A 14,922-nucleotide genomic window follows, 5' to 3' on the forward strand; every position below is an offset into this window, starting at 1 on the left:
CTGTCAAGTCACCCAGCTGATTTCAAGTGCCCGGCCCATCGGCATGTTATGTGCGCCATCCCTGGAATTTCTCTCGAGCGACCTGTGCGAATGTCCGCAAGATCGATCGACGCGTATCGACTTTGCTGTCTGCGAGAGACTGGTAACGATGCTTAAGTACAATACGAAATGCATTACCTGCCGTTTTTACGTGGTCCCAAACGGGGCCACGACGCGGTAGCGTCCTAGCGAATGCATCTTGTACGAGCTGCAGATACAAGTACGTGTTTTCCATCCTGTTTTTCGTTTCGAGACCGATTTTGTGCAACAGGTAGCGTGTGGCATCTCGGCTCGATGTTAACCCCCCCCCCCCCCCCGGGGCTTCTAGTGCATGCAGAATATTTCGCTTTTGTTTTATTTTTTATTTGCCCCTCTAATTGACAGGGCAAGGCAGACTCTCGTGTTGACTCCCTCGTAATCCGCATCGATTCAGCTGCCGTTCGATGATCTTGCCAACTCCGAATTCTCAACATGACCTCCGAAAATCCTGTCACTTTCCGCTACAAATTTAATTTCCGTGGATTATGTTTTGTTTATCCAGTCAGCTTGCGCGAGATTGTCTGAACGCTGACGCATTGCTGATACGGATCAAATGTTGTTGCACCATTTCTGAAATAAAAAAAAAAAAGAACAGGATCGAATTTTACGGACTTGCCAAAACCACGACGCGATTACGCGAGGCACGTCGTAGTCGGGTGAACTTGGCTCCAGATTAATTTTTGACCCCCTGGGTTTCTTTAGCGTGCACCCAGTGCTCATTAAACGATTGGTCTTTTTGGTATTCCGTTGTGGCCTGGGAGCGTCAGGCATCGAACCCGCGACCTTCATCACACGTCATGGTTCGGCCATTGTACGTACATGAGCGAACTGGAATTTAAATACCTTGCTTTCGCTTTTTTTTTTGTGCCTAATAGCCTGTAGTTAAACATGTGAGTGGTGAAGTCGTTTGTTGCTGTGTGCCCATTGCATAAAGATGAAAAATTCTTGAATAACGCCTGTACCTGGGGCCATAGTTTCCCGATAATACACTAGAGGGAAATATGACAATGGGATCTGCACGGCATGGCGCTTCAGTCGCCATAGAAATCATGGGTAGTGCACAGATTTGTCCGATACCATTGTCACACAGTCATCTTTGTGATCACTATTGGTCCCGATCGCGGTTCGGCTTCTTTACGTGAGATGCGTATGGGAGCCGATCATTTGTTCATAGGTCTCGTCCCGATTTGGTTTAACTAGCATCGGCAGTGCATCATCAGACATTGGTACAAGGTTCGTTTGCTCGACTCCGCGTGGCCTAGAGCCAATTGGTCACAAGGCAACGTTCGGCAATTCTATTTTGCCACCTTAACCTTCTTAGGCTCAACGATGCTAATCCGCGCACGAAGTCCACAGTGATGCATTATTCTTTTATTTGAAACAAATGCCAAAACACAAACAAAGTCGTAAGCACGAAGATTAGGTAAATCTGTCTACAACCCGTCATTTCCATGTCCGCTCTACGATTGCAGCGCCAGAATTCTCTTTAGTAAGTATTGTAGGAAACTGTGGCTGAAGCCAACATTTGGAAAAGTGTTCTTGTCTCTTTCAAAGGTATCAGCTACTTGCTGTCTTGCAAAAAACAGGAGCACTAGTCAAAATGTTCGCTCTAGCAACAGCCTTTTTCAGGAACTTTTCATCTCTTAATTTAGCCTTCATTTTCTCGTGAACTTCCTTGTTTGAATTTCCATTGAAATAAAAGACATTACACATGTTTGTAGGTCGGTTGTATCGGCATTTATTTTACTTGTTCAAACATTTCCTAGTCAACATCATTTTTTTTTACATCTTGTACGTGAAGATGACGAAATAAGAAACACTGTCAACATACGATGTGTCAATAAAACAAATGTTCTGGTAACGCATCACATACACATCACGTATTCACTACACCTTATCTACACAGTTAAATTGATCATCGCTATTATGCAGACGTTTGGAGCTTAACGTCGGAGGAGTTCGTCGAGGCGTTGAGCAGAGCCTTTTGGCGTAGCTTCTTTGCCGTCTTCTCTTGCATCTCTTCGTAGTGTTCGGCGAATAGACTTTTCAATGCTGGGAAAAGCAGTGGAAGCACGGGCAAATCGCTCGGCCGCACCTGAAACAGTTAGCACGTCACGAAACATTTGCTGCGCCGGGTCTCGAACTTTACCCTTCAATGTGGCATCCTATAATCACAGCGATGAGCGGCGCAAGAAAAAGCCAGACAGAGACAAAACAGGAGAAGCGCGAGGAGTGTTGGAAGAGACACACACACGGAAGATTCTGGGAGCTTGAGTCGTGTGACTAGAAATCTGCGATATTGGTGGTGTTGTCACAGATGTTGGGTCACTTTGAATACTCTCTGGGCATCTTTGTCATCATCTTTTGTCGTGTGGCTCTTATTCACGACAATGGGTACATGTAATTATGCTTGCACCTTAAAACAAGCAATATTTTGCTTAGGAATAAGGTTTGTACTAAAGTCAGAAATGTCTCCCTGCCAGAATGGCTACGTGTAGCGCTGATCGGCATTTCCAAGTTTAAATGCGCACATATGCCCGATCAAGTGAACAGGAGCTTGACTGCCGCCATAGCTAGATCGGTAAAACATTGGACCGGTTACAGCTTTGATCCTTCCCGACGGCACGTTGCCTTTTCATCCACCATAATTTATTCACATTTATGTCACAATTATTATAACTAACATCCCCAATACTTTCCTTAATTACAAGTTGGTATTTATAATTACTAGTTAAAAAGAGCCAAAAATGTCAACCAAGTCTAGTCTAATGCAAACCTAAGCCACTACAATTCAGGAAGAGAGCGAAATACAGACATGCCCAGCACACAAGTGTTTCCTTTAACAGTAGACCTGTCTGCACATGCATTAAAATTGTGACAAATTTGAAAACAATGCTACGCTATTTAAATGACCATTCTCCGGTAGAGTGTTCCTGTCAATTTTCCCCCACATTTCACAAGTTTTATTGATTAAAACTGCCAGAACGGTTGGGTTTTTTCAAGTGTGAAAGGGCCTCAATGATTTCGTACGACTCCACAGTACTGATATTCGCAGTATCGTTATCAAACAAAAGAACATGATGCTTTAGTGAATTCATATTTTGCGTTCGTTCAGGTAGTAAGTTTCCTGATATCACTTCAAGGTGTACTGATGCAAAATTTCGTGGCCGAGATTGCCTGTGGGATCGATTTTTGTGAACATGAGTGTATAATCTGCAAAATATGAACAGTGAATATAGCTTAGAAAGTATTTTAAATTAATTTTGAAGTTTGCGGGAGCAGTTGTCTCCATTGCTTTGTTGACAGCCTCAAAGAGGACCCTTGGGAACCCCCTACTTCCCTCATGTGACCACGCTACATCAAGTTATGACGACGTCGTAAACGCCATTTTTCTTTGGTTGCGTTTGTTCCAGCAGATCATTACTCAGCAGCTGCTCGCGAGTCCGTGGCCGCAGTGCACGAGTTGAAAGTTTCGTGTTTGATGACTTTCCAGTCCAGTTTCCCGTCCGTAAAAGCTTCTTGATGCAATCCGCGCGGAATGCGTCATAGTTCTGTGTGCTGACATGGTCGAGCGCTGCACCCGCGAGGTGGCGATAGTTGCACCCACAGGCTTGTCGTTCTTGAAACCAGAACTGACACAGGTCAGTAATAACGAGCCTGTAATAATGATCTGCCACGCGCTGCAGAAAACGGTTGTGGGAATTGAGGCTGGCCCGCTGCCTTTAAGCGGGCTTTCCCGCCTTTTCTGCCGTTCTCATGTCCCGACATGTCTGCCCTCCTTGCTGTCTGCCGCGCTGGGAAGGGCGGAGTGACGTTTAACTCCCTCACCCGGAAGCGGATGTGGACTGTGGCGCCGCGCGCGGGGACTCGCGAGAGGTTTTCGCGGGCTGCGCCGGGAGCGGTCAGATACTCTCCGGGACAGCAAACGGTGAGCCACGCTATCTTTTCGTCCGTCGACTCCCGTCAGTCGGGGGCTCGTCGGACTTCGCTGACGGCGCCTCGCGCCCAAGGCGAACGCTCACCCGCTGTTTGCCCCGCTGCGTACGCACGGCCGAAGGGCGGTGCGGTGTCCTAGTGCGTGGCCTCGCTACGCCGACCCGTCTCCCTTCGAAGCCAACGCGAGCGCCTTTGCCCTCGCTCGAGCAACCGGGCCTTTGCTCCGGTGTCTCCGTGGATCAGCTTTACCGCGGAGACGTGCTCGTGGCACCCCTGTGTAGTACTTTGTGCCCGTGGCGTGGATAAGCCTACTTGCTTTCCCGCCGCGCCTATTTGCAACGGGCTGTACTGCGTTTGGTGTTGCCACAATAAAGTGTTGCGACTTGAGCAGTATCGTGTTTCCCGCCACGGCGACGGTTAACGCGTGCCCTGCGGCTCGCTAAGACCGGACCCACGCTGGTGGCCGTACTCCTTCGGGATACGTGTACACCACACTGGCGCCCAACGCGGTATCAAAAGCTCTAGCTTTTGATTGCTCTTAGCGAGTCAGTTCGCCTGCGCGATTCGGGCTCGTCGCAACATGGCTGCTTCGCGGGACTTTTGTCCGCTGTCCCTTTTAGCGGATGCCGCGTTGCACACGGAGGCCATTGCCTCTATTGACGGGAACCCTTCTGCACCCGTCCGTGTCGGCACCCCCTATTGCGGTGACGACACGAGGCGCCTAGCCGCTCCCTTTGGAGATGGCGCGTCGCTTCGGAATGGGCCTCTTGCCCTACCCGAACGTTATGTCTGCTTCGTGGCATGCCGCGTTGCACCAAGAGGCCACCGCCTCTATCGACGGGCGCCCTTCGGCGCTCGCCTGTGTCGTCACCCCTTTTTGTGGTGAATACACTCCTACGTGGTAGCCGACGCGCTATCTCGTGCCCCTTGTTGTCTGCCGAGAACCTGGATTTCGGTGCGACGGCCGCTCGCGGTGCCTTAGCACATGCAAGCGTCGGGGGCGAAACAGCAGCTTCGCCGCCATTCGGCGAGAAGGGTGAGTCCCCATGCGGACAAAACTTGGCTGCTAACCAGGTAAGCGGCGCACCGCGAAGCGGCCGAGCGGGGGAGCTTTCCGAAGGCCACGAGACCGAGAGCAAACCCGCAACGCCGACTCACGCGGCGGTTGCTGCGGTCCTGAGTGGGCGCGATACCAGACTCCCCCATTTGGGAGAATGGGAATTGCTTTCGGCAGCGAAGAGCTAGTGAAGGCCCAGCAAAGTGACCTGTTGTGTCGCGAAATATGCGACGGTCTCGGAGAGATGGAGCGCCGTGACGCTGCTTGTCCTGCAGCGGGCGCCGATAACGACTGTCTCGACGAGACGGAGCGCCGTGACGCTGCTTGCCCTGCAGCGGGCGCGAATAGGGGGCTCGAACCAGCGTGTGTCGCTGAGTCCCCGGCGGATTCATATTTGCTGGACCATGACGGGCTCCTGCTGAAATATATAGCCACTGACGACGAGTCCATAGACCCGTTTAAGGTGGTTATGCCCAAAAGTCTGAGAGCCGCACTGTTGCGATCCTCTCACGACGAACCCATGGCCGGTCACCTGAGTGGCTCGAAAGTTTTTGCAAACTGAGCGATGTTGTGACCTGGCCCGGCACGAAGCGTGGCTTTTATCGCTATTCCGTGCCTGCCACGTCTGACAAACGGTTGAGCCAAGGGTTGGAAAGCCGCCCGGTCTTATGAACCGATTGTCAGTGAGCGTCCGTGGCGCGTACTAGCTGAAAGATCCCCTTTGGGAAAACTCAGCCGTGCCCACCTCGCAGACCTGAAGCCCTTTGTCATGGTCTGACGAGCTTGCGCCAGTGCCCTGCGGCACTTCGCGCAAGCAACGGGCACACCCGGAGTGGCGGACCGCATTCGGACCCCGCACCGGTATAATCTGAGGAAGCGGTCACCTTTGTGATTTCGCGCCGGACGGCGGACTTCTCCGCAACCGAAGGCCCTCAGTTTACTGTCTAGCCTCAGTATACGTTAGCTTCTTTACGGCCTTTTCTCGTAAAGAAGTTGACCCCGCCATGTCTGCTGCCAGTGTTTCTTTTTTTTTTTAAGTGTTCATGTGTATTTTATGTTTCTTTTGTCTAATATTAAGTGTTATTTGTATTTTTTTTGCCAGATGTTTAGTGTCAGTATGCTCTGTGTTTACTTTTTTTTCGTGTTCGTTTCGTCTACCGCGAAGGGAGCTGTGTGTGACCTTGAGTGTCGGTGCTTGCCGGGAGAGAGAGAGAGACGAAGGACGCTTTGCGCCTACGCTCGCGCAGCTGTCGGCGGTGTGTGTGCGTGCGTGCTTCCGTGCGTGTGTAAGTGCGTGACGCTTCAGTGCGAGCCCGCGAAGAGTGCGTGATGGCATCCCCCATCAATGCGGACGCTGGAGGTGCTGGGGGGTCATTGACCCACTGACGTCAGACCGTCTGGCTGTGCTCTGCTCTCGGCCGTCGCCGGAGAAGCCACGCTGCCTTTTCCCACCATGGCTCCTGCGCGAGGCCAGCTGAAAGCAGCTATATGCTGCCGGCCAACGCCAGGGCGCCTCGCAGCCACTTGTGGTTCGGCCTCCCTGACCACTGGAGAGGCCCGGCTTCGTGCAACGTCCCAGCTCCATCATCGAGCCAGAAATGCGGGGCCTCCGAAGCACAGCCGACGCAGCGTTCGTCGGACTCGCTGCTTATCAAAACCCGCAACGAGCCATCAGTGAGCCCCCTCCCGTACCTCTGACCTCGCACTCGGGCATCGCACCCAGCGGACACTGTTACGCCCTTTTCCGCCCCTCCGCGCAGTGGACGCTATTCCCGCTTCAGCACCACGAACACTAATCCCACTTTTCTGTGCTCCCTTTCGCAACTGTTTTATAGTGTTATGTGTTTATTTTGTTATTTATGTTTATGTTTCTCCTTTGTAATCATTTTTTTTAGCAGCAGTAGCAGGGCTGGACTGAGGTTGGCTGTCGCTCATAGCAGTGTCATTTTAACTGCATGGGTGACGCCCGGCTGCCTTTTGCAGACCGGTAAAGGGCAAATTTAGGAGAGGGGGATGTGGGAATTGAGGCTGGCCCGCTGCCTTTAAGCGGGCTTTCCCGCCTTTTCTGCCGTTCTCATGTCCCGACATGTCTGCCCTCCTTGCTGTCTGCCGCGCTGGGAAGGGCGGAGTGACGTTTAACTCCCTCACCCGGAAGCGGATGTGGACTGTGGCGCCGCGCGCGGGGACTCGCGAGAGGTTTTCGCGGGCTGCGCCGGGAGCGGTCAGATACTCTCCGGGACAGCAAACGGTGAGCCACGCTATCTTTTCGTCCGTCGACTCCCGTCAGTCGGGGGCTCGTCGGACTTCGCTGACGGCGCCTCGCGCCCAAGGCGAACGCTCACCCGCTGTTTGCCCCGCTGCGTACGCACGGCCGAAGGGCGGTGCGGTGTCCTAGTGCGTGGCCTCGCTACGCCGACCCGTCTCCCTTCGAAGCCAACGCGAGCGCCTTTGCCCTCGCTCGAGCAACCGGGCCTTTGCTCCGGTGTCTCCGTGGATCAGCTTTACCGCGGAGACGTGCTCGTGGCACCCCTGTGTAGTACTTTGTGCCCGTGGCGTGGATAAGCCTACTTGCTTTCCCGCCGCGCCTATTTGCAACGGGCTGTACTGCGTTTGGTGTTGCCACAATAAAGTGTTGCGACTTGAGCAGTATCGTGTTTCCCGCCACGGCGACGGTTAACGCGTGCCCTGCGGCTCGCTAAGACCGGACCCACGCTGGTGGCCGTACTCCTTCGGGATACGTGTACACCACACGGTGTGCCATGTGATGACTGACAGGCTCCCAAGAACACATTGCAGCAAAAAAAAAACGCGAGGCGAAAATTTTTTGTGTCAGTACCTTAAGGGGCCTGGCTTGTTCATTCATATCGTGTGGCGTGATTAAACTCACAATAAAGCGCTCAACAGGCCATAACAGAGCTAGCGACGCTCAAACCTGAGTTAAAAGAAACGAACAAGGTCTAAGACTACAATTAACAGGAATAGCCAAGAAGTTATTGCACTAATTAACCTAAAATCGCTAAAATGTTTTGGAAACATGGGGCTGACTCAAGACAGGGTGCCACTGCCTAACCAAGCGAGCGAATGCCGCTCCCCCTGTGTTTCTTTGTGACTACTTTTGATAGGGGAACACAACCGGATAGAACATGCTGCAGACGATGCTTATCTCAACGGCCGTAACAAACAGAAAGTCGGTGAAGCGCAGCAGAAAGTCGCACACATGTTGCACTCCCAGTTTGTGAATCTGCCTAACAAGATACTACTTGTGCCAGGGAAAGATCGACGTCATTGGCACTTTGGTAAAGCGAGCAGTGGAAACTCTACGAACGAGAATTGCTGTGTGCCCGTGCAACGCAGTTCCTCGGGTTTCACAGTAGTCGAGCTACTATACGTTTTTTGTTGTTGTTTTTTTCTCTATTAACGCTTGTGGGAGTGCTGACACCCCCTGTAAAGTTGTTTGCGCTGCATGGCGCTTGTGTCTCGCACAGAAGCCGTATTTCGGGGGTGACAAACGGCCGGACAATAGATGGCGTTGTGTTCGCGTTGAGTACCACTGTTGGTAGAGTGGTAGCGCCGGTGGTGACCCCTGGCGGAAGCGAGCCTTGGGGGCGGGCGAGGGTTGAGCGAGTCTCTTCTGCGCATGGCAGTTGCCGCGAACGGTTGTCTCTAGTGTGGGTCCTCGGCGCGGGGCACCACGGGCCTACGCGCCCGGGGGGGGGGGGGGGGTCCACGTGGTAAGTCAAGCGTTGGCGACGCCGCCTTTTGTGTGCTATTGTGTTCTGTTGTTTGAGTGTTTGGTAATTTTGTGTAATGATGATTTAGCGTGTTGATAACGCTTTATGTACCGATTCGGCAGACGATATCATTGTCTAAGTTAGTTAAATAAATGTATGCATGCTATTTTGTTTGTACCGACCACGTCTTCTGTGTCCGTTCACTCCAAGAGCGTGGCGTGGCGCTCGCTCGCCAATTCGAGACCCCACATGCTTGAACGAGATTCTACTGCAACTTACATATGTGGAGCAGCCTTTCTAACTTTACAAGATGAAATGATGTTTTGAATTCAGGTGTGGAGTTCACTGCATTTTGCGGAGACAACTAGATGCAAAAGGACGAGCAGCCGACATTCTGAAACAATGAGCTCTGTCACTTGTGGAGATGATGCGACACTTCACTTCGTTATGGAATGCAAAAATTGGTGTGCTCACCAGCATATGGTCAAAAGCGCAGCCCACAGTGCCGTGGAACTTGTCTGAGATGAGGGGCAGCTTGGCGTAGCGCTGGCTGAAGTGGGTCAGCAGGGTGAACTTGGCTCCCATCCGCTCGCCAACCTCGATCGCCTGGCTCGTTGTGCTGCGTGAACAAAGCAACGTTCAGTCGGGTTTCGTAATAAGTAGCGCTCGTCATCATCCACAGTCTGCTCTTTGTCCCTTCCAAGACAGTGACCTCTCCGACAAATCTCATTCGGAGGGGCAGAAACTCGAAGCACGTGTGCCACGCGTGCCTCGACATGTCCACTCTTGTCTTGCTACTCTCGCGACACCGCCCATGTGGACAGAGCGCCGCTGCCTGCCGTGCGGAAGCTCCGACGAGTGAGATGCCTCCGTGGCAAGCTTTCCGCCAGTGCGCACGTACCTTATCTCTGCCACGGTGGTGCGGTGGTTATAGCGCCTAGCTTCGGACCCAAAGATCACAGGATCAAGTGCTGGCTGCGATGGCCGGATTTCAATGGAAGTGAAACTGCTAGCTGTGTGCTTAGATTTAGGTGTACATTGAAGAGCCCCAGGTAGAGGAAATTTTTGCAGCCCAACACCACGGTGTCTCTTATCGTGATATTGTGCTTTTGGGACGTAAAATCGCAACAATTATTATATTACGGATCCACTAACTATGCCTTGCAACCCATTCCATCACTCCAACTAACCAGCAGTTATCTGTTGTATGTACTAACTGACCGGCAAGCTTCATTTTCTTTTTTTTCTCTTTACATCAAATACAGTGTCAGCCACTCCTGGGCGCTCTCCACCCCCCCCCCCCCCCCCCACTGCTGTCTTAACGTCACGTAATCTTATACATACTATATTCCATTGCGTCATTTGCTGAGTAGTCCTTAGCATCTTCTGAGCTTTCTTTGCTACTCTCCAAGTTTGTGCCTCATCATGATCAACAACTTATCGCCATCCCTGAAAGAAAACTACAGTGCAATCTTGTTAAACAGAACCTGAAAACGGATTGTTTCCCACTGAACTGCGCGTAACGCAGTACTTGCAACTTCACAATGTGTCCTTTGTCTGCCTCGCTATTTTGCCATTATTCATGGACTCTCTTAAAGGGATGCATTACCAATTTTTATAGCACCCGTTTTCTTTAGCATAACCGAAAGCTTAATGGTCGGAGGCCTAATCATGGAACGGTATGCTCCGTGTTTCTTCCGTTTAATGCCAGTCCCATTTACTGAGAGATTACCGTGGTATCAGAATTCGTAGTCTGAAACCAATTCGTGTTATGAGAAATTTCTGTGCTAGCGATGCATGTAAACGCTGTTTGAGACATGTTAACATTTTTATTAAGGACTACCTCATCAAATAAAAGGTTGCACTCACTACAACCAAGGAAAGAATTACAAGCAATCAACAAAATCCTTAGCTGCAAATTCAGAGTGGCAGAGTCACTAATTATCCACTTTCTTTGGAGTCCAAACTCATTTAAAGCTCCTGAATCTCTTCACTTATCGAATAGTGCAAATGTGATACGTTGGCTTGTCATGGCTGCACTGCTCGGATGCTGGCAAAGAAAGGCAAACCGGCACACTCGTAAAAACACGCGTTCTGTTTCGCGTGATAGTTTTACTACAAGTTATTGTCATGCTTGCATGTTCAAACAAAGGTGTCCCTTTGAGCAGCAAGAAGCAATTTAATGAGGCAAAGCCAGTGTACCACGAATCGGCAGTTGTCGGGAGTGTGTGTCGCCGCTTCAGCTTTCTTGGGATTGGCAGCGAGAGAGTCGATTCCCTGTAGCTAAACCGCATTCCTTAAATCTGTGCAGTAAGTTCACCTGTGAGTCTTGATAACAGCTTCCTCGGCCAAGTCGTCCTCCATCGTTGCCTCGTGAATGAGAATGTCACTTCCCTTCCCTGCAAGAGCAGAACCAGAACACGAAAACAAACATGATAAACACATACGTAAAGCTAGCTTTCAGAACATCGGAAAGAAAACAGTGCATCAGCAAAAATGCTAAATGCGTCCACATGCATCGTGATTTGCCTTATCTTCAAAGGCATTCTCGTGCAAGCCACAAGACCTCTGCTGCGTGTGCTAAAAAATATAACGCCAATGTAATTCCACACAAGTACTCAACTTCTAACCATTTTTAATTATTAAGTATTTTACTCTCATGCGAGGGCTGCATGAAGTCACCGGCGCCACAGTTCAGTTGTTGGGACAATATGTTTGAATACGTTGACATCTGCAAATCGCATCCATGAGGGATAGGACAATACAAGATGGGCCATTTATATTTACCTACTTCTGACACCAAGTCTCTAATCATTTATCTGTTCCGGCTCCTGCCTGATCGGCCAGCAAGCCCGACGTGTTCTGGCCAAGTGGAAGATTACTTGTTTCATAAATTTACTGAATGATGTCAATGCTGCTGTTAAAGGTGTCCCACCTCACTTGTGTGAGATGGAAACAGTTCTGTTGATTGCCATCGTGCTCACCCACGGTTCAATTTCGCATCAGCAGTTGGCTACACATTCCAAAAACAGCAGAACCCAGCCCCGGTCATTGAATTTCATTTCGATCAGATTCGGTCACTAGATACTCTAACATGACCAGGGCAAGTGTCGAAAGCTAAGCTTCATGCTTCGTTTTTGTCACCGTCGTTCGGGGCTTCTCAATGTAACCATCAGATTTTCACAAAACGCAAAAAAAAGTGAGCCCACTGACCGGCTTCGATGAGGGCGTCGCATGGCATGGTGTCGCCGGAGTAGGTCAACTTCCAGCCCGTCTCTGCAGTGATTGTGACACCGTAGGCATTCTTGCAATGCAGAACCAACACAGTGCTGAACTGCACATGTGAACAAAGGAAGAGGCAAAAAAAATATAGTAAAAATCAAAAGTTAGCAAACCTCATCACGATAATATCCATCCGACACAAGAATAGCTTCAATGTAAACAAGTACTAAGGCGCACCGTGTCAGAGGGGTTATGAAGAGAAAACGATGCTGCCTGGTTATTATTTTTGCTGTTTCAGTAAGCATCGGGTATGTCAAGTCCTAAATATTTCTGCACAATATTTAGCCTTTATTTAATAATAGTCTATAGTTAATAACGCCCGTTTGAAATCCTAGCATTCTTGTGCTCCTAAAATGACAATGCAGCCCCACTTGCCACCATAAGCGCTAACAAGACATCATTTTAAGACATTTGAAATCGTAAGTGGATCATAAACCTTGGTTTGCACTCAAATAATAGATTTATATGAAATCCAGGAAGTAATACGCTCATACCTCGTTATAACGAAGATGCACCTTACACAAAAATAAGTTCATTGTATCTGACATTTTGTTTAAATGTATATTCCTAAAACAGCATCTATTACAAAAGTTACTCTTCATTTACTTCGTTATAACTAATATTTTATTGTTCACAGATTGTTATATCGAGGTTTGAGTGTACAGAAATTTTTTATTTCACAGTGGTGCTTAAAGTCCAAAAGCCGGTGGTATTTTAACCCTAATGGAGAAACATGAGAGGCGTGTGATGACAGCTTGTCTAGGCCCCTTCAATTGAGAGCAATATACGAGGAAAAATGCAACATATGCTCATTTGATAATTTTGTATCAAATAAAATTGTCCTCACATGTATTAGGACCCTGTGCACGCCATCTTTCGTCCTATTTCAAGGCAGAAAATTATGAATACTTTCCCCGACACAACTTATACATGGTTTGCAGAGCAGTGAAAAACTTCTCTTGCTCTTCACATGTTCAGAAATCTATTCATTCCACGAGAAACCACGCAAAAGCAATGCACATGCTCGAACAGAAAGAACAAAAGTTCTCGCAATCTACAAGCTGCCTTGGAAGGAAACACTTCCTGCATCACTGCAAGAAAAAAAAGGGGGGGGGGGGGGACTCACGTCCTTGAGCTTTAATTTCTGCAGCAACTCCAACTTCTCAGGAGACGGTGACTCTTGGTCGTAGAGCAGCGACGCGTTGTCCACATACCTTGGTGAAAAAGGACAGGAATGAAAAATAATGATGCACAGTACGTTGTAGCACCTCAGGAAGAATCTCATTACAGATCAAAATCATCTTCAACAAGAAAGACGCTACAATCAAACCTGCATATACTGAGCCCGCATATAATGAATCAATACTGTCATTATTACACAGTTGTCAAATTCTGTTGAAGATACTTTTAATACATAAAATACACATTGAATTACCTAATTATACAGAACTTTTTCATGATCCCCTTCAGATTTAACATATCTGGGTCCGACTGTAAAATACATCAAACAGCACTGACCGATATGCCTTTCCATACGTCGTATTCCCTACAACCATTTTCTAGCTCACGTGGTAAGTTTGCTCAGCTCCTACCATGCGTCCTTAAACTTGGATCTCCGCAATGTGAACCTGCTACAGACTGGGGTACCAGGAAGCAAACTTGAAAGCATAGCACGTTAAAACTTCTCCTGTCATATACTATAGCCACCCGCCAACCCAGCCAATGTAGCCAACTGCGCTTTCCCCAGTTTTCTTACATACTGCTAGTTGCTCCGAACGCTTACAATCGCATTTAGTATGTGAAATTTCGCATTCAGCCCATTTTGTAGCTGCACTATCATTGCATGGTGCTAAAATAGACGAGTTTATTTTAATGTCTACAGGTGCTTGTTACAATAGTTGTTTACGAAAATAACCAGCTAATAACCAAAATAAGCAGCTCACCTGAAGAGCTCCATCACCGTGTCGAAAGCCCGGCTGCAACGGCCCATCCATGGCACCATGAACCTAGGGGCCACCACGAGAAGAGGCTCGTACGGGACGCCCAGTATTTCAAAAGCAGATTGTCTTTCTTTCAATACCTTGACCAAACCCTGCAAAAGATTGTAGGAAAAGTGTTAGCTCACTTGCGTTTAATACTTCATGGTGACAATGTTACAAAACTCTAAATGTTCTTGTCACAATAACAGGCTCTTAGATCAGAGAATGACGTCAGTGGCGAATCCAGAGGGGAGGGCGGTGGGTGTAATTGCCCCCCCCCCCCTCCACCCTAAAGTCTGTCAGCACTCCTTCCTACTTCTGCGCGCTTGTAGTCACTCATTTCAAGAAGAGGGGGTAGAGGGTCGCCTGAAGTAATATTGGAGAGGAGGGTGTGCTGATGACTTTCTGTTTTTGCTAGCAAAAAAAGCATCTCAAAGCATAAATACTGTACCGGTGCACATCGTCGCCAGCTCTGTGCCAGCGAGAATAAAGACGACCATGTTCATGTGTCGCGCGCTCGGCGTCTTGTTTTCCCTGCTGCAGCTGTTTTGCTTGCCATCGCATGTCTCTTGCTGAAGCTCTTCCGATGAACACGCTCATTACAATACTCTCAATGTGTGCTCCCAGTGGCTTCGCTCATTAGTCCTAATTGGTGATAGTACGTTGTGGGGGTGGTGACACCCCTTGTAAAGTTGTTCGTGCCTCGTGGCGCACGTGTCTCGCGCAGAAGCCGCATTCAAGGGTCGCAACTATCGCGCACTAGGTGGCGTGTTTGCGAGCGTAGATCACCGCTATCATCATCAAGGTTGTTAGAGCGGTAGTGCCGGCAGCCAAGCCTTGGTGGTGGCAGAGAGAGTTG

General features: G+C 49.3%; 1 protein-coding gene across 4 annotated transcripts in view; it reads right to left on the reverse strand.

The window, feature by feature from the left end:
• Positions 1 to 1,792: 1,792 nt before the first annotated feature.
• RNaseZ (ribonuclease Z) overlaps positions 1,793 to 14,922 on the reverse strand; it is a 42,275-nt gene continuing 29,145 nt past the window's right edge. For all 4 annotated transcript variants that reach the window (XM_075868672.1, XM_075868671.1, XM_037430465.2 and 1 more), the window contains exons 17-22: positions 14,028 to 14,176; positions 13,211 to 13,298; positions 12,016 to 12,136; positions 11,123 to 11,201; positions 9,277 to 9,421; positions 1,793 to 2,173 (exon numbers count right to left, since the gene is read on the reverse strand). In XM_075868672.1, the coding sequence (XP_075724787.1) occupies positions 2,003 to 2,173; positions 9,277 to 9,421; positions 11,123 to 11,201; positions 12,016 to 12,136; positions 13,211 to 13,298; positions 14,028 to 14,176 (753 nt within the window). In that variant the 3' untranslated portion in view covers positions 1,793 to 2,002. The remainder of the gene's footprint in view (positions 2,174 to 9,276; positions 9,422 to 11,122; positions 11,202 to 12,015; positions 12,137 to 13,210; positions 13,299 to 14,027; positions 14,177 to 14,922) is intronic.

The sequence above is a fragment of the Rhipicephalus microplus genome, chromosome 7, assembly GCF_043290135.1.
Source record: "Rhipicephalus microplus isolate Deutch F79 chromosome 7, USDA_Rmic, whole genome shotgun sequence".
Lineage (NCBI taxonomy): Eukaryota > Metazoa > Arthropoda > Arachnida > Ixodida > Ixodidae > Rhipicephalus > Rhipicephalus microplus.